This window comes from Psittacula echo, assembly GCF_963264785.1.
Source record: "Psittacula echo genome assembly, chromosome: 2".
NCBI lineage: Eukaryota > Metazoa > Chordata > Aves > Psittaciformes > Psittacidae > Psittacula > Psittacula echo.
The window spans coordinates 123,488,340-123,513,153 of NC_137737.1; the positions used below are offsets into that span (position 1 = coordinate 123,488,340).

Genomic DNA, 24,814 nt, shown 5'->3' on the forward strand with positions numbered 1-24,814 from the left:
TCGTTTAAGGATCTGGAAATGGGTCTCATCTGTAGAAGGGTATATTCCCATTTTATCACTTCATGTTAATTGTACTGTAGGTATCGGTTACCCAACTATAATTACTCGTATGTTAGTTACAAACAGAACATATCTGTCCATGTCTGAAAAGCAATGCCTGACAATTGGCGGTAAAGGGCTCTTTCCCCTCGTGTTTAATTTATTCTTTCAGAAATGTGCATTCTGCCTTTTAATTACAGAAAGATATTCTTGGAGTATTCTGGGTTATGATACCTCCCAGTGTGAATCTGATCTTTCTTTTTACCCTGAGAAGACCATGAAATTGGGAGAGGGTGAATATATATTTTTATTTCCACTGATATTAATTACTAAACAGATTGGGGAAAATGGTGTATTTTAAGCAAGTATATGCTATAAACATAACAGATGGCAGTGATTTCTATCTGACTGAGGAATATTTATCTAATAATACTGAGAAATATAAAAAAATACTGAGAAGCAGAGAGAGGCTGCTGATTTTGCAAGGTCATAGATTAGATAAAGTGCATTTCAAGCACCGCAGAGTGTGGGGAAGATTTACTCTAAATACAAGATCTACTGAAAGAGCAAGACATAAGCTGTTAAGACTGCTAAGACAATCAGGCTTGCCATGCCCCCATGCTTTTTTTGGAGGAAAGATCTCTTAGGGTGTTTCCCCTGTCTTTGTTACACATTAGAGTGAAAGTTTCTTTCTCTGCTTTATCCACCTCTCCAACTTCTTATACATGTGCGAGAATTTGCTGGAAGCCTTCGTGATCTGATGCTTTATATAATATGCATGGATATGGAGTACACATGTATCTTCAAAAAAGGAATTGCATTCATAAAAGTAAATTTAATTTAATGCAGACTATTAATAATAAAAAAAAGATATACACAGAGAAATTGGAAAATGGTAAATAATTCAAAATATTTGATCTTCCTTCACGATTATTTAGCTCACAAGCTGTACTACAGTTCATTTTTATCATGTTCGTTATTTACTCAGTAGTTTTATTCTTCAAAATATTTCAGTCATGTTTAGGGAAAAGAAAGATACCCAAGTCACTTACAGAGTCCAATTGCACAACGTGAATGGTGAGCAGGAAATACTGTAGAGAAACAGGCGACATTCCTTCATGTAAAGTCACCTGTTTTTTGGCGTTTGTGTGGCACTAATGCAATGATTTTTTAATCTATGTGTAATGTTCAGATTGCACAAGCATACACCTCAAGTACTATTGCTTTATCATAGAATCATAGGAGCAGCTAGGTTGCAAAAGACCTTTAAGCTCATGAAGTCCAACCTTTACTCCAGGGTAAAGGCAGGACTGCCAAGTCCACCACTAAACCATGTCCCTAAGGGCCTCATCTGCACAGTTTTTAAACACTTCCAGGGATGGTGATTCCACCACTGCCCTAGGAAGCCTGTTCCAATGCCTGACTGCCCTTTCAGTGAAGACATTTTTCCTAATACCCAATCTAAACATCCCCTGGCGCAGCTTGAGGCTATTTCCTCTTCTATCACATGCTACTTGGGAGAAGAGACCAGCCACCTCCTTGGAAGCCTTTATATCATATTCCTTCAGTTGCAATGCCTAGATGGTGCTCTAAACTGTGAAGTTTAGGGAAAAAAATGTGCTTAATCTGTCAAGAAACCTGGAAGCCAGAGCTGGTTCTGGAGGTGCAGGCCAGGAGAGCCACAGGATCCCGATTTCATTAATAGCAAGAAGCTGGACTCCTCTTACCCACCTATAGTCTTCAGCAGGTAAACATGGGCTTCTCACTGAGCACCCCAGCCCCACCGTGGCTCCTGGTCCCATGGACTGCAGTTACCATGACACTCAATACAGAGGGCCATGGATGCTCAGGCATAGCTAGTTTGCATTTATCTGGCTCAGAGCATTGCTACAACAGTGGTGTCCACCTGACAGAGGCTATGGCAATACTGTCCCAGTAAATTGGACCCCAAAAAACCCAAGAGATCTGCCGATACTGCAGTCTGCTCAGAGCAACAGGGACATTGGGTCATATTCTCTTTCCTGAAACATTACTGAGGTTAATGTCCTATAAAGGAAGCTCCAACAGGACTGTGCTGCAGCACTATGACAGATCTCATTCACAAGTAATTCAGCTTTAGCATACTGTAGCTTAAATCTCCATGGGGAAGATTAATCCCTTAGAGGAGGATTAAGCTGCTGTGAACTAAGGCCACTTTATTTCTGAATGGGAAAGGCCACACAAGGATTTAATGTACTTTATCTTATGTGCATTGATTTCACAGCTTTAGTTAATTCGTCTTAACTTCCCTGAATTCCCTTGTGTGGACAAGCTTTTTGTCTGCCAAGAGGTGCTTGGAGCTGCTTGTAAAGCAAAGCATGGGCATGCAGCCCAACCAGAAAGCAGGTTGGAATTATTTTTGTGCTTCTGAAGGAGCTTATACCTGTCTAGATACTATTAAATTACCTCTTTCTCAGATGGTTGATCCATGACACCCTTAGAAGAGCTATTTTAATTAGATTTTTTGAATTGACCAGAGAAAGGGGAGTTTTCTTAAAACTAATCTCTGGGTTATTTTAGAAATCTCTCATGAACAGGCTTTTCAAGGCTTTCAGATAGCACAAATTGTGTACAGCTGCACAAACAATATTTTCTCAGGCATGGACATGTCTGGGCAATGCAGTTTAATCATTTCCTTGCCCAGTGGGATTTTCTTCTTCTTTGACAGTAGTCGTAAGAGAACATTTTGTCTATATGGAAAGCAAATGAGCAGAGTTTCTATTCCTGATCCTAAAGATCTTAATCCCTCCCTCTCGGTGGCACAGGTGACACAGATCTGAGTGGAGGACGATGTTTTTGTGAGAGATGCAGTTGAAATAATGGCATGATTTTACTCGTATTGTCCTTTGGGGAAATGAGTCTGCTCATTTCTTGCATAGTTAATGTGATTTACTGATAGACCCTTCTGATAAGGTATTTCCTGACACTGATGAGTTCAACTGTAACACTTCACATATCAAATTAAATTTTTGTTGACCAGTTCTTCACTGGGACACTTTATGCAACACAACACATAAACTAGGTGCTCGGGACTCACGTTCATGTGGTCAAAGTCATGTGAGAATAAAGGTACTGGAACACAAAAGAATGTAAACAATAGCTGATCATCAAGGTCCAAGTGGTTTCCATCAGTATTATTCAATAGTAGCGTTCATCAGTACTGATCTCAGTGGGACTGGGAAAGATTTTAAAATATAAGGCAACATGAGCAAAAGAGAGAAAGTCTTTTTAATTTATCTGTTTGTGACCATTTGCAGTGAAATTTACACATAAATACAGGAAATGAATCTTTTTAAAATTTAGTTTAGTACCTCCATTTATACACCATTGTACTAAAAGCAAAATAAGTGTTCAATGTAATCTAATGTTTACTTTTCCTCTTCTTTCATGCAGCTGATTGGATTTGTGTATGCCTGTTACGTGATCAGTATTTTCATGGAGGAGGAAGACAGCTGTAAGTACTGATACATACCTCTCCATCTCTGGGGTGAGACTTAGTCTTGCATTAACTACCAAGGTGAAGAACAGTTTGAAAACTGGCAAAATCTGGCATTCATGTGAACAAGTAATTGTGCTCAAAGACATACTTTTTTACATAGTCTTACATTATCTAGCTGTCAGGATTGTACTTCTTAAACTTCCACCTAGAGATCTGTGAACCACTTGCATGAGCCAGTCACACTGCTGAAAATCCACACTGCATATATATATTTATGTAAGTCTTTATGTAGGTACATTTAAATTTGAATCTAAACTCCTGAAGCCAGTTAGTCTGTTTTTCCAAATGACAGCTTTATCAGCAATAAACCTGAGATGACAGATCAAGCCATTTACAGTGTGCAGTATCTGATGAATAGGCAGACCTGTTCAAATCTTGATGTAACTAGAACATGCATATAAAATGGTGAGCCCATGCTCTTAATCTGCCTTTATCGATAAAGCCTTTATATAACTACCCATATTGTTTAAAGAGTGTGTGCATACCTTTAAAAAAATATATACCAAAAGTCATTGAATTGGCACTGGAAAAATACAAATATACTGAAAAATTGGTGGGATGTTGTATGAAAAAAGGTTGAAAGAATTACCTAACAAGTTTACCATACCCACATGACTACCATTGCAGTTGGTAAAAGCAGTAGTGAAGATGGAACGATGCTGGATGAGCAATGAGGAGCGAATACAAAAAGAGGTCTATATAAAAAGGACAATATGTGATCATGTCAGATACTTCCTCTCATATATGAGGAGAGAAGCGGTAAAATATCTACCAATAGGAAAAAAAAAGGAACAAATGCCAATAACAGTTTATGGCTATAGGATTAATAATAAACAACCAAATATTTATTCATAAACTTTTACTCATAAATCTTAACATCGTTGTTTCACTTTTTCACAGAATGGCACTAGTGGGTGAAATGAATACAGTAGAAAAAAATAATTCAGTTTGTAGGAACGCATTTGATAATATCACAAAAATCTTATTGAATGCATAATTCAAGTAATTCATGACTGTGATGGTAAACCATACTTTCTGATTGAAAACAGTGTGAAGGACCATAAACAAAATACTTTTCCATTGTTACAAACTGTACAAGGTTTGGTTCTCCATCATAATGCAACAGACATTTGTGTGAAATCCATTTCAACACTTATGTTTAGATTTCTCATAAGAAGAAAATATATCAGAGATTCTCAGATCAAATGGGAAGGAGTCATAAGCACAGTGCACGTACTGTACTGTGAAAAGCTTCAAGGAGCCTGGACAGAGATTGGTGTTGTAAAGGACAAAAATGTGAACACTTGGAAAAGCAACTTGAAACGTAGGTCTTGAGGAGGAGGAAAAGCCAAGCCAATGCTTCCTTGAAAGCTGGGAATTGACAGTTAGGAACTGGTAACACAGGGTAACAGCAGAGGATAGCATGGTAGCAAGATAGCTGTATAATTTGGGATGTATGAACAGAGACTTTGGTCAGTGAAATCCAGAGACAACTCTGTTCTGTCTGACTGTGTTGAGTCATGGCAGTAGCTAGGGCTTCATACATTTCTGGAGCAGAGAGACTCCATTAAGTTATTTGGAAGGCTAGCAGACTGATAAGCAAGGCACAAACTACAGTGCCTTTCGAAGACTAATAGTGTGCATGTAGTACATGCACACCCACGTATAAACACAGATATATGTGTACCTGGGAAGACAGACTCTTTACTTTTTACATATAATAATATGCTTGTGTTGGTTTTGATTAGTCTTGTATAGTGCACTTTACATATCTGTGTTTTATGCATGTGTGAAAGACAAAGCTCTCAGCAAAAATGCAACATGTTTACGGAAAATGCAATGACCTGCTAAGGAGCATATGTGGTTTATATTCAGGGCCTCGCAAGAAGGTCATTGTCAAGTTAAGGGCCTTTTCTGCTTAGAAAACGTGTTTACTTCGGAAGAGTTGGGGCAAGGTCTGTCTTTGACATGTAAGGCCTGATCCAGTTTCCTCTGACTCCAAGCCTACCTTACTGTCTTTTGAGAGTCTTGTGACATATGATCATAGAATCATAGAACGGCTTGGGTTGCCAATCCTCCTGCCATGGGCAGGGACACCTGTCCACTAGACCAGGTTGCTCAAAGCCCCATCCAACCTGGCCTTGAACACTGCTAGGAATAGGGCAGCCACAGCTTCTCTGGGCAACCTGTTCCAGTGTCTTACCACCCTCATAGTGAAAAATTTCTTCCAAACAACCAATCTAAATCTACTCTCTTTAAGTTTAAAGCCATTCTCCCTTGTCCTGTCCCTACATGCTCTCAGAAACAGTCCCTCTGCATATTTCTTGTAGGCTCTCTCAAGGTACTGAGAGGCTTCTCTAAGGTCTCCCCGGAGCTTTTTCTTCTCCAGGATTAAAAACCCCAATACTCTCAGCCTTCCTTTACAGGACAGGTGCTCCAGCCTGAACCATCATCTTCATGGCCTCCTCTGGACTTGCTCCAACAGGTCCAAGGGAATGATACCAATGGAAATTTAATCACTGAGAACGGAGAACAACTGACATTTATTGACCAGTAAAACACATCAAGTGCTACAGTGGTCCTAACCCAGTGCCCATTGTCCACAGAGAAATTGGGCATCCATATTTAATTTCCGCTTGTCTTTCAGAACTGCCAACAGCAGTAACTTTTGTTACAAGCGAAAATCATCTCAGTCATCTTGGAAAGTATGGTGTAATTTAGCTCAATGTCCTTCATTAGGAATGGGCAAATTTCCCGTTTTCACTTGTACCTTTACATTTAATCTTCTAGACTCTTGTGTGAACAGATTTTTTTAGTTAGGGGAGGATGACCGGGGGCAGGGGCAAGGGCGATGTGCTGGAAGTTGGTCATAGCAGCAGCATACACACAGCTAGGAGATTCTGCAACCAGTGAAGGGAAATAATGTCTGCTTTGTTGCCTTTTTTATTCCCTTCTAAGATCCTGAATCCAGCCAAAAGCAACTAAATAGCCCTTTAGTGTCTCACTTGCTGCTAATTTATGTCAAAATGCCCATTTGTTTTTTAGAGTCCTCTATGCTTATAGATACCTATATTGAAGACAAATGTTAACTCATTCATAGCAATCCCACAAATATGTTTTAAAAGAAGAAATGTCTGTGTAAGGCGAAGTGGGAAAATGGTTTCATTTGGTAATTAGCTAAGAACAACAGGACTTATTCTGGAAAAAATCACATTGCTAACTTGCAGAATCATGAAGAAACCTTTAAGAGAAGTACCATGGTGCTTCAAAACAGTCAGGTTAAAAGTAGACAGGGATTACATTAGGATAAAAGTCCAAGAAACTGTAATGAAAGAGCAACTTTATGCATTTTAATATGATGCAGCAGATTCTTTTCTCAAGTAACAGCTATTCTATCATATTTTTGCAGTAGTTTGCACAGAATAAATCCTCAGCCATCTGAGTCAAAACCTCCCTAATTAAAAGTACTCTGCAATATTCAATGCACCAAGTTAACCCCAGTTCTTGGTCTGACACCCGTCAGGCAGACTTAAAAATTAATAATAGCTGCCTGTTTAGCCTCTGTGCAGTGCTTAAATGGATTTTGAGCCTGACATATTGGCTGATGGACACTTTCCTGAACAGTAATAATGCTTGAGGAAACATTTATTTCTATCTATTGCTCACCTTACCTACGTTTCAGCCTGTAGTTAACTTTTACTTAGAAGGAAGCTGATAGCAGGTCAAAAGGAATGAAAAAGAAGACATGTAGAAGGCACACTGCCGTAGTGGGGTTAATACCTGCCATCATTCATCCAAATGAAAAAGTCTATTTATATCTCTTCTCTTCATTTTTTCATTTCTTTCTTTGTAGATCTATCAATCTATATAAGCCCTTTTGAAGGAATAGAATATGTGAAATCTGTAATCATTAAAGCCTGTCACTATCCTGTTTGTGAATCATTTTCTCCTAAAAATGAACTCAGAAGCTTGTTGCCACCTTGTCAGAGTTACTGAATGGTTTTAATAAAGCAGAGTCTGGAGCCTAGGCAAAATGCATTGTTAAAATCATTATTAAATTTCTAAATAGTTTCTCGACTTTTTGAGAAATGGTTGATAGCACTATTGCTGCTATATACTAGTTCATAAATATGACATTGACACACGTCATAGGTGCCAGAAGTGATAATTCTGTACTGTATGTGAATTTGTGGAGTGCAAGCTGGGTTGCATACAAATTTCATAAGGAAAAAAACAGTGAAATCAGAGGGGAATATTTGCCACAAAACCTCAACTGTGATTTCAACATTTATTATACAAACAAGACTGAAACACCAAAAGGTCAATCCGAGGAAGCTCAAACCTCTTTTGTGCATGAGCAAAAATAAAGGAAAGGGCTTCCATTCATGATGAGGGAAAGCTTTATTCCCTAAATGAAACACAGGACAAAATTAAAAAACAAAAAATTATGTATTTTTCTCTCCCTTATGCTAGATGTATTTAGAGCTCAGCCGTACATTCAAAACAGAGGGGAAGATGAATCTGCTCTTAAAAAGGAAGTTTCCCCATACTGTGGTATCAATAGGAACCTCTATATGCCATCATTTTACAAATATTAAGTCTCACAAGATACATTATTACCACCACTGGAAAACAACTACATTGCTTTATCTGACATACGTCATTACATTTGTACACACCACTGAGCATCTGTTGGCAGTAATCAAACAAGAGAGAAAGAATTTTTTCTTCACATTTAATTTAATATTTGTAGTTACAAATAGTACTAGGTCCAACAATGGTAAATTTCTTAAAAATATGCTATTTTTTGCAAAATGAATGAAGAACTAGCAATAACTAGTAATTAGCAATAGACCTATATATGTTTGTGTGTGTGATTACCTTCATATGTAAATATACGTTTGCTTAACTAATGAGTTTTTGAGGTTTTTTTAATCTTTGCATCCATTGCAATTGTCCATGTGGTTGAGTCTATTTACTTTCTAGAAAAGAGAATTTTTGTCATAAAATGCTTAATATCAAGGATGACCAAGAAGGAGGATACTGCAGTACACTTCTGTTGGGCAATACAGGAATCAAACATCCCCAGACGACTACCCTAAATTACCTCACTAAAAATGAGGACTTATGAAACTTGCCACACCACAGCCAGCAGCACAGACCATCGCTGGGCTTTAGCACTCACAGCTCTCACCTCTAGGTCATAATGACTTGAGATATTGAAACAAAGTGTGTTTTTACTGACCAAGGGATGAATACACTTGACACAGGCTTTTAAAATTGTAAGTTCAGCTGCCTGGCACTGAAACAGCACTGTAGCTGCCAGATTGACATCATTCTCCAGGCTCTGGCATTTTTGTAAAATGGCTATGACCATCAGTATTTTTGGAAGGCTTGAAAAAGCAGTTTGCATCTTTCTGTTTATCTGGACAAGCAACTCAAAAGCCCAGAATTTTTATATACCAGTTTTTGGTATATAAACATCAGTTTGGTATTTATATATCAGTTATTTTCAAAGGCATAGACTATATGTACTACTAGGCACAGAACAGCAATGGATGCATAACAAGAATGTGTTCTGTAAGTGTTCATTCATAGAACCATAGAATCATAGAATGGTTTGGATTGGAAGGAACCTTAAAGATCATCTAGTTCTAAGTCCCCTGCCATGGGCAGGGATAGCTTCTTCTAGACCAGGTTGCTCAAAGCCCCGTCCAGCCTGGCCTTGAACACTGCCAGGGATGGGGCAGCCACAACTTCCCTGGGCAACCTGTGCCAGTGCTTCACCATCCTCACAGTGAAGAATTTCTTCTGAACAACTAATCTAAATCTCCTCTCTTTCAGTTTAAACTCATTCCCCCTTTAGGCATTGGAAGGCTGCTGTGAGGTCTCCCTGGAGCCTTCTCTTCTCCAGGCTGAGCAATGTGAGCTCTCTCAGCCTGTCTTCACAGAAGTGTTCCAGCACTCTGATCATCTTTGTGGCCTCTTCTGGATGCACTCCAACAGATTCATGTCTTTCTCCTGGTGGGGGCCCCAGAGCTGAACACAGTGCTCCAGGTGAAGACTCAGTCAACTGAATAGTTTTCTAAAAATAAACAAATGTGGACTCCTGCAGAGACGAAAAGTCTAACATAGCTGTCCTCAGACGTGGTCTGTGACATGGAGCTCAGCTAACACCATAAGACATCTGGTTGGTGATGGGTGGTTCCTGCTGCTCCTTGCCCCAAGGTGCTGCCCACATTTCAGGGTGGCTCATAACAGGGAGTGATTTGCTCCTTGTTAGCAGCTGTTCTCATCACCTTGCAGATGCCCAGCATGACCTGAAGGAGGGGTTGAAGTGCAATCAGCAATGGCACCAGAAATATCCAGGGTGCTCCCTCAGTTCAGCTGTGGCCCAAGCCAATCCCACTAAACATTTGATGGATGTAAATGTCAAATTACAGTTTCTGTAGATTTTAGAGGTCTGTCCAGCTGGAGTTTTTTGATTCACCTACTTACTATCCTACGTATACCTGACTCCACTCTCACGCGTACTCTGGAAATATAAAGGATAAACCTGTTATTCTATCAATATTGCACAGTCTTACATTGGTGTCCTCCTATTTATCATTAGCCTTAATGTGTGAATTAACTGAAAAATGCATGCTCACTCCTACACTAAATTCTGAAGTATTTAATGAAGGGATACAGCAAGGATGCTATACTATTTAAATTACCACTACTTACTATTTCAATTGTTCTTTGTTTTCCTTTACATTGTTATCATGCATTTCCCGAGCAAGCATTTGTTCTAGTTCCTATGGAAACGTGCACGGATACAACGCACAGAACCAAGGATAAAACCTCTGAGGTGGTTTAAAATAAAAGCAGTTAAAAATAAATACTAAATACTAAATACTAGAAAAATAATCTAGATCCTAGGTAAGTCAATAGTGAAAGAATTGCAGTGGAGGCAAGATTCCGTCTTCTTTTTTTCTGCTTAAAAGCCATAGATGAATAATCAGCCGCAAGAAACTCAAAAAAAAAAAAAAAAAATATATATATACCCATACCACCCTCTGCTTTTACATTCCCCTAGCAAAATGTACAAAATAGTCTTCATTTACAGTTGAAATCTCCATGGACTGTTGCAGAACACTTTGTTCAAGCTAAGAGATTGTCTTTAAATAATAGATAGTGTACAGTATACTAAAAGGGAAGTCTTGGCTGTGAAATATTTCTCAAAGCAGCAAGAAAATACTGTACATTTCATGTGGAATGCAACATGTAAGGTTTATCCAGATATGGTGCAGCCAAAACGTGAGAAAATGGCATCATCTAAATGACATGTGTAAACTAATTGCACTTTTTTATTGATAGAGCTTAGCTTACTAATGGTGTGAATCAAATAACTTGAAAAAAATCCTCTCGAGTTTCTATACCACTTGAGTAAAACATTTTAGTCTATCTTCGGTAAATTCATTTCTTACTGCAGGGTTGTCTCTAACTTCCTCTTCCTGCACAAGTTTAATTATGACTTTAAACTCAGACTAACTTTCCTGGCAATAAGCATGAAGACAATAGTCAAGATGCCATTTTCACACAAGCAAGCAGCTCATTTATTTTTCATTAAGAAAAAGGGTAAATCACTCAAATTATAAGTTCTTCCAGTGTCTTCCCACAATTCCTCCCAAAAGCACAAGACAGATTTTTTTTCCCTGAAATTCAGTGGGCAGGAACCACCTTAATCACTTTAACACAAAGGATTATTATCAGATATTCTCCAGAATATTAGTAGGTGAGAGCAGTAGACATCTACACATGGTACAGCTTTGAAATGTTCCTGTGTAGGTAAAAACTCGAGTAGCCAGAACCAGCTGCCTGGCACTACAGATAGCTCAGCAAATGATGTGTACTCTGCTCTGCGTCGTATATCGAAATGATACTTGATCATTTTGATCAAGTCAGAATTATCCACTCACTCATTTTTGTTTTCACAAAGTTGAGGGAGAGTTTAGGAGTGTAAATTTTTGAGATCTCTTTCATTCCAACAAACTGTGTGAGCTTTCAGATACCAAAAGGTACAGAGCTACAGTCATTACCTTCCATCTATGATTTTGGATTATGACTGTAGAAATATGTACATATATATAAGTAATGGTTTAAATGGGACTTCAGGAGAATAGGTTAAGCATTTAGAAATAATCTGTATGGAAAGCAAAAGATGTTGTTCACAGAAAGTACTAGCACTGTTCTTGAACAGAGAAAGGTGTCTGAACAGTATCATGTCATTTATTGGACAATTTCTACCTGTTTGGATAACTACATGCATATATATGTATATATGTGTGTAGATGGATATGTATATGCATATGTATGGATACGTATTTGTATATATACACATTTTGTTTCAAATGTAGGTATATACAGACTCAGTTTTGAGCTGATTTCCAGACTGATAACTAGAAAGGAGTTTTTAAAGGCTAGTTTGCTACTACCTTATAAATTTCTGGTTTGTAAATATAATTCATGTTAAGCATTCCACCATTGATTCTGAATATTCAGACTAGCTATAAGGAAGAATTTTTGTTCAGTGAGGCTGGGTGAAACACTGTCACATGTTGCCCAAAGAGGCAGTAGATTCCCAGTCCCTAGAAACATTCAAAGTCAGGCTCTGAGCAGCCTGGTCTGGTTGAAGATGTCCCTGCTCATTGCAGGAGGGGTTGGACTGAATGACCTTTGAAGGTCCCTTCCAACCTAAACTGGTCTATGATTCTGTGATTCTATGATTCTATTCATATTACATTCCATATCCTATATATATATATATACACCTGTATATACATAAAAGACAACTTCAATTAAGAATATAATTATAATCATATAATTTTCCTTAAACTGCAGATCATACCTTCCTTTAAGATTTTTTAGTTTACTACTGTAACAAATAATATTCTTGTTAAAATTGAATTGTTATTCTGATTAGAGGGGATATATTGTTATTGAGAGTTCCTTAACATTTCTTAGATCCACGCATTGCCTCCCTACTCCCAAATATTCAGTATGCCTTTTTTAACTAGCTGATTTGATTCAAGCTTCTACTTATCTAATTTAATATTGATTTTGTTTTAGTCTCCACCTTCCACCTCCTTGGCCTTTCTGTTCAAATTAAATCTGCTTTTAAATGGATGCCATCTCAACCCCAACTGCCAGCACCTTAGCCTTTTCACTTAAATTGCATTTACTGTTTAATCAATCTTACTCCAGCATCCAGCGTCCCTCTCCTGAGCTTTCCACTTGACATCACATACAGGCCTAAGTGGTGCCCATTCCTTTCCCTACCTTTCACCAAGCTTCTCCACTAAAATGAAACCTCTTTACAAATCCATTTTCCGCTTCCCGTACCAATCATCTTACTTCTTAATTTTTAAATGGCAACAGCTTCTTGTCTGGTTTTATTGTGGAGCTTGAAAAGAAACTTTTCAGACTCCCACTCTTCCAAGTAAATGCCATCTCCACTGCATCTTAATTTGCATGCAAATGGGTGATTCTAATTTATGGGCCTCAGCTTAAGTAATATCCATTTCATAGTTATTGTTACTTGTGTGATAATTTCCCAATTAGCACATCATGTCTAAGAGCTCTGTCTGAAAATCTCTGTTTGAAAATCTCAGCTCTAAATCTCATAAATCTAAAGGCAACTAGCATGTTCCAGCAAGAAAAGTCATCAGTTTTGTTTAGAAAAGAAAGGAATAATAATGTTGATTACTGATAAAATCAAAGCAAGAGAAAGATCCTTGCAAATAAAGTATCCCAAGGATTTCTTAGAAGAACCACAGTCAAAAAACTAGAGAAAGAAGATATTAAAATATTGAAACTAATTTAAGGAGTATTTTGCTAAAACCTTTTCTTTATCTTGTTGAATTTTAATGTATATGTAGTTCTCTTTACTGTGTCTCTGTTGTCATCACACCTTCAACCCTTCTTAAAGTGACTTTTCTAAATTCCTCTGATTTGTACACCTGAACTTGTTGTCTATATGTTGTACTTTTCAGATTTTCTAATTGCACTATTTCAATAGCCCTAATGATTTTAGGATATAAGAGAATCAAGATTTATAACAAGAGGTGTTATCTTCCTAAATCGGGTGATATAGCTGATACAGTTTTCAAGCCAGCCAAATAGAATGTATTACTTGTTCCTAGAAAACCTGTTTTTCAAAAAGGCTATATCATATGTATTGTCCGTGTTCCTGATGTGCTTTATTGGCTCTAGACCATAACAAGTCTTTCTCTTACCAGTGCTCTGTGGTCTGGGTCAAAGCTGGACTCACTATGTACTTCATTTGACATTCTTTTGCCTTGAATTGGTAAATATACAGTTGGTTTTGTTAGCTGAAATTTAACATCAGTACCTCTGTGCTTTTCTCAACATTACAGGTTAGCTGCAGCAAAACCAAGTAATACTGTGTGAGTCTCACCATTTTTATGATGACTCTTATTCCTTGGCATCAATTTCTACTCATTTTCCTTTCTTCCTTAATCATGACAGTGTGTTATTTCGGAGGACTGAAATTTGAGAGTTACAAGGTTTTCATAAAAGTGTAATTTTTACTTCATCTTTCTTCAGGAAGAGGAATTCTTATGGATGAGGTCACTATTGCATTATCTTTCTTTATCATTAGCAGATTGATTCACTGGTGGCTTCAAACTGAGTATTAATCCTGTTACAGACTCTATTCCTCTTTTGCACATTCATCTTTCTCTAATATGAAATGATACCAACTTTCTAACAATGAGAAAATCATTTTCCTAGCTATCATGTTTGCTGACAAGCATGATATTTCTTTTCACTCCATCATCTATAAGAAGACCACTGGCCACTGTACGCTCCAATTTTATAATGCTTTACATTCTTAGCTCTATTCTCAAAGGTGAGAACATAATCATATTATATTTTGGGGTTTTGAGGAGACGATTTGAGTTCGTGATAGACAAAGTCATGCCAAAAGAAATGTTAAGAAATCAGCAAGATGACTTGAAGGTGAAGACAGAGCAGCAAAAAAGCAATAACAATATGAGGTGCAGTGGGTTTCCCGCCTGCAGAGAAACATCCTCAGAGACAAACGGGTATTAATTGATGCACTTAGATGTGATTAAGTAGTAGACTTAGCAGAAATATCCACAATGGCTCTGAAATAGTGGATAATCAGATATTCTGAAGCAGATGGAGGGTATTATAGAAGGACTTACTATAGAAGGGCAGAGAAGAGATCCAGAGCAGCCCTGCGGAGAAGGACTTGGGAGTATTGGTCGATGAGAAAATGAACATGAGCCAGCTTCAGTGTGCGCTCGCAGCCCAGAAAGCCAACCGTATCCTGAGCTGCATCAAAAGCAGAGTGACCAGCAGGTCAAAGGAGGTGATCCTGCCCCCCTACTCTGCTCTTGTCAGACCTCACTTGGAGTATTGTGTGCAGTTCTGGTGTCCTCAACATAAGAAGGACATGGAACTGTTGGAACAAGTCCAGAGGAGGCCCACGAGGATGATCAGGGGACTGGAGCACCTCCCGTATGGAGACAGGCTGAGAAAGTTGGGGCTGTTCATCCTGGAGAAGAGAAGGCTGCATGGAGACCTCATAGCAGCCTTCCAGTATCTGAAGGGGGCCTACAAGGATGCTGCAGAGGGGCTATTCATCAGGGACTGTAGTGACAGGACAAGGGGTAACGGGTTCAAACTTAAACAGGGGAAGTTTAGATTGGATCTAAGGAAGAAATTCTTTACTGTGAAGGTGGTGAGGCACTGGAATGGGTTGCCCAAGGAAGTTGTGAATGCTCCATCCTTGGTGGTGTTCAAGGCCAGGTTGGACAGAGCCTTGGGTGACATGGTTTAGTGTGAGGTGTTCCTGCCTATGGCAAGGGGGTTGGAACTTGATGATCTTAAGGTCCTTTCCAACCCTAACTATTCTATGATTCTGTGATTATAGGACTTGATAGTGCATTTACTGAGGCCAAAGATGACTGGAGTGACACTGGTCAGCAGAAGGGTTATTTTACTGACTTCCCTATCTTGAAAAACTAAATACAAGAACAAACAGAAGAGCTTTCTAGCTTGTGCTCATCCACAGAGATGAAAAATTGAAAGGATAAGACTGAGAATCTGTTGATCACAGAAGGAGTTTATCCATTTTTGTTTCTGATCTGTAGACTTGAATTCAGAGAAGCCCAATGGGACCACAGACTTACTCGGTAAGAAGAAGAATGTGGGATTTTCTGCTGTGATGCGGAGAGGAAGGCTCCAGCAGTGCTGGAGGCAGCATTGTCTGCTTAGCAGAGGAAAAAATGTATTTTGGAGTTGAAAGAAGGTGAAACCCTGGAAGATGAGTGGTAGAAAGCCTTGGGGTCTGCTTTCATAAGGACTGAGAAGATCACTGTGAGGCAGGGTGTATCTGTGAGCACAGTGTAGTTGCAGAGGAGAGAATGCATACAGTGCCCCACACGAAGGAGCAAATGTCATGTGGTGAAGCAGGATTTCTATACAGGATGTCACTGATGGATATGGGAGCAGGATGATAAATGGGAAGGAGGATGAGGAAATGGAAATGGCCTCATCTGAAATGGAAAACAATGTTACGTAGTCTTAATGTCTTTGATATCACAAAGTGGAAGATGTCACCAGATCAGTATTCTTCTGGAAAACCTGATACCTGACCTCTCAGGCTACTGGAAGTACATGTTTTAGCGTGAGTATCAAGTTCAAGGCGTCAAGTCTGCCAAGGCAAACGTTATTTCTGTACCTGGATCCCAGCCAAGTCAGCTACTAATAAAGAAAGGAAGGGCTAGGGAAGAAGCAGGCTCTCCTTTTTGACAGCAAAAGATGCTAACGGGCAGAGGTGTTAAGCAGGTTTTAAAGCAAAGATTTGAAAATAAGGCTATAAAGGACAGACAAGAAAAACTGCAACATGGGCTGAATGTGACAGAGCTTTAGTCATCCAGATCTTTGAAGTGGATGTGCACACGCCTCTTTATAGAAAATTCCCGAAGAAAACCCCAACACAGAGCTCAAAAAAGGCAGCATTAATTTGATAATACACTAGCACATTTCTTCAATAGAAAGCTCAAAGTTACTGGATTATACAGAATAGAAATGAGAGGTTTATGGCATTTCCTCCATTGTTGTCTGTGTCCATGTGATTGGAGAGCCATGCTTCCCATCTGAGCCTTAGCAAAGTCTCTGGCTTCTTGAATTGCAGCAGGATCTGCTTGGCCTCCTGAGTCGTTAGCAGTGCCTTTTCTCCAGCACCTCTAAGACCTGCCTGGTCTGCTGCTCCCCACTGCAGCCTCTACTTGAGGAGCAGGTTGGCAGCTTATTGCCTTGCTGGCTTGTGTCCTGTGCTGTGCCATGAACACAGACACACTCTCCTGAACATCCTTGTCTCAATCCTGTTCACTCTTCATAAGACAAGTAAAGGTATAAACACATGAAGCAAATATCATGTCACAGAGGATCACAGCAGCAAAGTTCAGGAATAGTCTTCCATCCCTAGGAAGATGGGAATAAAAATCCAGAATCACTCAATGATAAGAATAATCCCTCCACTCATACAACCTACTATTTAAAATAAAGCTAAAATTCTGTTGTGAATGGATACTAAGAACTTTATTCTATGCAGAGAAATCCTTTCCTCCAAACGCTACAAGTGTTCTGAAAAGCATGGCTACATGTCATGTGTTTGATCTAGTAAATACTTTGCTCTAGGAAGTTTATCTTTAATTATTCAAAGGAGTTGAACAGGGTCTGCATTATGTAAATGGAACATAATTTCACATACTAAGGCCTCTCTGACTTGTAGTTAAGGTTAGAAACAGCAGCTGTGATATTCCTGCATATATAGTAACCCGGTCTATACTAACGCATAAGTGTTGTCTAAAAAATAAATTATTGGATCATGCTGACAAATGACTGAAGGAAAAAAATTGGTATGGATATAAGGAACAATAGGCCAGAAATAGAGCCCCATGAAGCTCAACTGATGGAAAAAAAAATAACTTGAAGCAACTATACACCAAACTTGCAGCTTAGCAATGAACTGTAAGTTAAATAGATCAATTGTAATTGTTCCTAGCATCTGCACAAAACATTTTTAAAAGAACTCTAGTTTATGGCATCAAACTCAACAGAAATATAAAGGCACGCTAATACCTAACATGTATCCCAGAATCAGAATACCAGAAAAGATCAAAGCATAACTTCAAAAAACAGATTCAGAGTTCTGTCTCTTCTGAAGCCAACTTGGACACATTTATCATGAAGATCATGTGTTTGGAGGTGTGACTGAAGCTGTAACAGCCTTCTGTACAACAGTCTTTATTCTTGACTACTTGAGCTGCCATTTTAGTAGATTGACCAGGTATATATTGTGAAAACTCAGTGTCATTGTCTCCTGGGATTGTGTGCATGTAATTGATAACTGTAGTTTCTTCACATTTAATACCTTTTTTGCATGGATTATATTTCCTTTGCAACCTGAATTTGTACATAAGCAGTGTAGTAACTTTAATGGTAAGAAAAGAGGGAATCCCAGAGCATCCTGCACCAAAAGGGGTTAGGCAGGAAAAGTTGCCACAGAGGGGAAAATCAGTAATTAGTGAAAAAACTGAGCTAAGATTTTTCACCTTTCTAATCTTCTGACTGTATAAAAGTAATGTAGGAGGCTGTAATTGGAATTGTTTGCAATTTACTTTGATCATATGCAGAAAGAGGGCTACCCTTCACTGTATTTGAAATCTTATTCTAGAACTAGTGGTAGCACCTTTAAATACCAGCCAGAAAAAAGCTTTCTTTGTTTGAAGTGTTTTTAAATGCAACTTCCATATTATGTGTGGTGACTTTACTCTTCTAGGGACTTTTACCATGTAGCAGCCAGGAGTCCTAATGACTTGAAAGTCATTAAGGATGATGAAGAAATGCTTATTTTAAGAAAAAAACCCAATCAGGCAGCCTGTCATTTAACTTCAGTGATGGGATGGTATGGCTGCAAATAGCTTTCAAAGGCATGGCAGAGAGTATATTTTGAAAAGGTACTTTCACCTGGCCAGAGCCTTGGGTGACATGGTTTAGTGTGAGGTGTCCCTGCCCATGGCAGGGGAGTTGGAAGATGATGATCCTTTCCAAGGTCCTTTCCAACCCTAACTATTCTATGATTCTATGATTCTATATTTGGAATGTCTGAGGGGTCTGGGTTGAGAAGGTTTGAGCCATTTTCACTTCCTAACATCATACTTCTTTGTTTTACTGCACAGCCATATCCTTGGAGAATAAAAATCCCTGTGTACCTGATATTGGTATCCTGGATGTCGTAACACCAATAAAATGAGGAGAGACTTTGGTAGCAAAGATCGCAGTTAAGATTTCCATAATAGTGCCCTTTCTAAGGCAACCTGTGAGATGATGCTTCTTTCAGCACAGTCCTGCAGAGAAGCGTGGTATTTACATGCTGCAATGTAGGGCAGTTTTATAAGTGATGCTCTGTCTCACTAGGTGAAGACTAAGAAGAAAATCTGGTGCAAAATCTTAATAATTACTGTGGAACCCTGAAATATCCCTCTTTTAGCTTCTAGTAATAAAAGTTTATGCAAAAGATTGTCTCATTAATTTTCTTCCACTTTATCCAGTTTTAACCTGATTACTGTCTGCTAGTGCTTTATAGAGACAGAGCAGCAATCACAGTGCCACATATGATTACTGATGTCTCTTCTCCCTTTCTTAATTGTCTTGCACATGTTTTCCCTCCTTTAGTCCTCTGCATAAATGAGAAGCTATTCCTGGAATCCTACAAAGGAAGGTGTGATACTTTAGCTACATGACTCGAGGTTTAGGTGCTCAGACTTAGTATGAAGTTAGCAAAACAGAGAGTATTGAACCCAGAATGGATCAGCCTGACTGGTTCAGTGATGGGTATAAGAACAGTGTGTCTCTTGAGAATGAAAGGCAGCTGGGAAAGTAGACACCCTGGAAAAAAAAACTAACCATGCTTATCTGGAAAGTTTCTATAAGCTACAAGTGCAAACATTGGAAAATCTGAAATGTAGACTTTATGCATCTAGCGCTGACTTGCCATCAATCCTCCATTTTTGCTTCCTCTTTCTTGTTGACTTTGGCTTCTTTTCTTACTACCTGTCACTTATGTCACCTGGTTACACTCTCCCCAATTATATACCTTTTCTTAATGAGTATGACTGCATTAATATATTACCATTCAAAGAAATCTCAGCACAAGGAAAATAATTCAATGCAAAATAGTATTTAGAACTTCAGAAAATCTATGGTGCATAAAAGCACACATTCAGTCAGCTGCTAGCCTGCCCCTCTCTTGAAAGAGGACATCTGGATGTGCCAGCCATTCAAGCCACCAGTCTGGGGGCTTGCTTACACTTATAAAAAGGGGAGGCATCAAAGTATTACAGGCCAAGAGGGTGCAGGATTTACTAAGAATTGTGCTATCTGCATATGGCCACTCTGTTAATACCTGCACCTCCAGACACAGTTAGAATTTGCCAACTTTGAAAAGGAGAAATTAGTAATATACCAATGGGCTGACAAGCTTTGGCAGCTGTTTGCACAGGGCCTGCCAGCAGGCCAGTGGGATATTGCCAGGGAAGCTGAATTCCAGATGCGAGGATGGGAAAGGAGACAGACACGATTTTTTCAGAGCTCCGGTTCTTCTGTGCTTACTTCAAAGGAAAGCAAATTTTAACAGGCATATGGGCAAACGCACTGGATTAATAATAGTAAATCAAACCTACATGTCATCTGTCAAGAAAAGAATAGCAAAATTACTAGCGATGGTAGATACGCTTTCCTCAGCCGGCAGCATATTGCGCTTTTCTCACTCAGGCAGATTATGACAACTGTTCCTCTGATATGGCCTGTGAGTGAATGAGCATCATTTTAATGGACTACCCACAGTGGACAGCCAGCGTAGATTTGCACTTCCAAGCCCAGCAGGTAGTGAACTCTAAAGGAACATTTCACATTGGCCATTAAGCATCCAGCATGACCACAAAACTGAGGTGACACAAGCAGAGAGCAATTCCCTGGGAATATGGATCATGTTTTGCACCCAGCTGCAGAAAAAATAACTAGCTTCTGCTGTAACCTGCTGTTATCTGAGAGGTGCTAAAAAATCCTCTCCCTAGGATTTTAAGTTTCTCTCTGCATGACTGTAGTTAAAGACTGGACTCCGTGGGGTGTTCCTTGTTTAGTGACTGAATATCCCTACTGCTAACAACTTGTGGGGTTTATTGGTTTGGGGGGGAGAGAGGAAAGCTTGGTTTTGTTTTTGTTTAAATTTAATGCATAGAAACCTAGAATTGTATAGATTTTTTTTATTGTTGAACTTTCTTCCAGGCAGATGAACTTTCTGAAATTAATTATTGTAGTCCCATGAATTTATGGTAGAAATTATCTATAGTCCATTAACCAGGCCAGAAATTAACAAAATCAATTATTTTATATCATCCTTAAACTGTTTTCCCCTTGGGAAACCTATACAAACGTTGCTGCTGTTTACTTTTGGACAATTAAAGAGGGAGGTATGCATCCAAAAAGTTCACTCAATGTAAAGTTTTTAAGTATTTTATCAAAGTTGAATGTCTGAGATCTCTGTTTGAACTGAAACATGGATAGTAATAAAAATTCAAATTTCTGTATCTAAGGGCTATTTGTGGTCTTAGTCCTGAAAGTCCTAGATAAAAGTGGTGAAACTATCAGGTAAAAACAGACTGAATTTTTAAAAGTAACTTATAATTCTAATAACTGATGACCAATCTTCATATTGAAGAGCTATCAGACGTAAAATAGAGTGTAGAATGAAAAATGGCACATTCCATTCTCTTGTGTGATAGAGCAGCTTTTTGCCTTGAGAATTAGCTTCACATCAATTTTAATTCAAAATTCAACTTTAATACTATATAACGCATCCTGGATTGTCAAAGAGAAAGCCTCAGCTAAACAAATTTTAGCAGTTCATCTCAAAAGTTATGGGGTGGTGCTATTAAATATATGTTCTTTATCAGACAAAGATACATTCTATGATGTTGTCAATCATTAATACATATTGACTTCATTTCTTTCTCCAAAAGATTTGTTGGTAGAAGGATTAGTTACTTTATTCTCTCTCCCTGCTTACAGTGGCAGACAATGTTTGTGATTGCTGAGAGGAATGATGTGTGGTTCTGAAGTGGTGAATTAGCTCAAAAACATACCTTCTAACTCCTTCTATCACATGTCTCCAGTAAAAAAATAAATAAATGAATAAACCCCTTCAAAAAGCAAGGAAAACTGAAACAAATATATATATATCTATCTATGGACATGATTTTTTCTAAAAAATTAATCAGTATCTATGTCTTACATTAGACATAATTTTAATAGATCAATTTTTATCTGCAAATATGCCTCTTCGTAAGGGTTCTATCCCGTTAGTGCTTAAGTGAGGTGATCCTGCCCCCCTACTCTGCTCTTGTCAGACCTCACTTGGAGTATTGTGTGCAGTTCTGGTGTCCTCAACATAAAAAGGACATGGAACTGTTGGAACAAGTCCAGAGGAGGGCCACGAGGATGATCAGGGGACTGGAGCACCTCCCGTATGAAGACAGGCTGAGAAAGTTGCGGCTGTTCATCCTGGAGAAGAGAAGGCTGCGTGGAGACCTCATAGCAGCCTTCCAGTATCTGAAGGGGGCCTACAAGGATGCTGGGGATGGACTCTTCATCAGGGACTGTAGTGATAGGACAAGGGGTAATGGGTTCAAACTTAAACAGGGGAAGTTTAGATTGTATATAAGGAAGAAATTCTTTATTGTAAGGGTGGTGAGGCACTGGAATGGGTTGCCCAGGGAGGTTGTGAATGCTCCATCCTTGGTGGTGTTCAAGGCCAGGTTGGATGAGGCCTTGGGTGACATGGTTTAGTGTGAGGTGTCCCTGCCTATGGCAAGGGGGTTGGAACTAGATGATCTTAAGGTCCTTTCCAACTCTAACTATTCTATGATTCTATGATTCTATGATGTATGTTATTTTATTTAGTGACAGCATTCTAAAGGAGAGCTGCAACATGAAGTAAATACAGTATAAAGAGGAGGTGTAGATAGGCTAGGGCTGGCACTCGGGATGGGCTATCTCCTCAGCATTATGTCCCACTCAGTTTTATGTAAACAGTCTTGTGGCTAAGGTGATGCTGTATGATTGCGGTACATAAAGTTCCATTTTCAGCCAGTTACCCTTTCTTGGACTCAAGACAAGAGGCAACTAAAATCAACAGGGATGGATTTCAGTGGGTATTTCATCAGCCCTTCAATCTCTAAGCTTTATTTCTCCATTCCCTCATCATGGATGAGTAGTCTTTCTTTCTTTGTTTACCTAGTGCATACATTGCCTAGGAAAAGGTTGATTGTTATTAGGTGCTCATATGACAATCAACACAATGAGGATCTAAATTCTGCTCAGGACTTTTATATATAAGCCTATATATAAACCAATTAAGGCAGTTGCTTTCCATGTGACCAAAGAATCCGAATGTGTAGTGAATTTCTCAGCTCTGCACAGGTCTGCAAAAAGCCCTTCTAAATCACCAGAAAAATAACCTCCTCCATGAACATGCTTTTAAGATTTCTAGGATAGTTTCAACATGTGGCTTCTTGAAGCTGCTGGAAATCTTACCAAAAATAGTAAGCCACAGGACTCAGACTACAATGTCTTATTTCAAAATCATTATTACCATAGGAAGGAGCTAAAAACTTCTCAAGAGCAGATATCTCTGAAAGAAATCTTGAGAGAAAGTGGAAGGATTCTGAAACGGCTTCCTGTCCCCACAACTCATCCAGAGATGAAGCAGATGCAGCTTTTTCACATTCAGTTCTCACCATTTTATTTGTAACTCAGTGGATACACCTTTGGTTTTTCTTAGTGTGTTACATTCCTGCGAGTCTATTGAGTTGTAAGAATTTAGGTGAAATTAGGCTTATGAGCTAAACTGTTTCCAATGCCTAAATTTCTTCAAAAACACTTCTGAATTATGAAATATTATATGAGATTATATGCTGAGATTGCCTTAGAGAGAAGCAGCTACATTACCCCACCATGGTTTCTGTTTAAGTATTCTTCAGATCTGTGAATGCTCCTTTCACACGCACACTGGCAAGAGCGTGTGTCTGATCAGTAACCAGGCAGCCTGTCTTGCCAGACACAGAGCTAGACAGACCTCAAGCTAGGCAGAGCACAGAGCCTCCTGTAAGCAGTTTCCACAGCATCTTACCCACTTGGTTTATTTCTTGTAGGCAAACCTGTGCATGCGCTTATTATATTTTTTAACTTAATTTGTCCATATTTCTTTTTAAGTTGACATATTTTCATTTCCATTTGTTCATTTCTGGAACTGTTGTATTTTCAGTTGATTTCATAGGTGGACTTGACACATACTCCTACCGACAGCCCCCCCAGGAACATGTTGAGTTAAAGCCTGTAAAGCCTGTAGGTAAGGTTCTGGTCCTACAGACCACATTAATCCTTCTAACTGGACTGAAAGCTAACCTTCTCCTGAAATAATTTTAGCATCAAGTTACTAATAATTTAATTACATCTTAATTAGAATTTAATTAAAAATTAATCCACATAAAACATGCAAGTAAGGACACTTTTATCATCGATGACATATCCACTAATGCAAGGATTAGTAGATATCACCATGTCTGCCGTGTTGTGCCTCAGCTTAACTCAAGGAGAGGCTCTCAGTGAAGGATGGAATTGATTTCCTGCTGACTTTTTAGCAAGAAAAGAGCTGGTTCACGGCTGCTGCTGCTGCATAAACCTTAATGGGATTAACCCATTTATGGAAAAGCAGAAGTTTTTACATTTGTCTAGCTACTGAAACAAAAATGTTTGCTGAAAAACTGCTAGTCAGCTTAAAGTCTATCTATCTGTAGAGTTCCACTGCAAGTCATTATCTCTTTGTAATCACGTATTTGCTACCACCATGAAAATCACATTTTCATAGGCTCTTCCTACTCTGCTACCTAATGTATAAGTTCATATGCATATATATTCTTTTTATTTGTAGTAAATTCAGATAATGGGGAAACATTACTAGAACATATATTTTGCAGAAGCTCAGGTAACTTCAAGCAGATGATAATTCTAAATATTATTGGTAAAACAGAAGATGTTAATTTATAAAGTCTTCTTAGATGCTTCTAAGTTGTTGCCCTG

At 38.7% G+C, this 24,814-nt stretch overlaps 1 protein-coding gene across 1 annotated transcript in view; it reads left to right on the forward strand.

Annotated features, from left to right (window-relative positions):
* Nucleotides 1-24,154, forward strand: part of NKAIN3 (sodium/potassium transporting ATPase interacting 3) — a gene marked incomplete at both ends in the record, with an annotated part of 363,381 nt that extends 339,227 nt beyond the window's left edge. The window contains 2 exons of the mRNA XM_080610873.1: nt 3,472-3,532; nt 24,000-24,154. Of these exons, the coding sequence (XP_080466999.1) occupies nt 3,472-3,532; nt 24,000-24,154 (216 nt within the window). The remainder of the gene's footprint in view (nt 1-3,471; nt 3,533-23,999) is intronic.
* Nucleotides 24,155-24,814: the final 660 nt, after the last annotated feature.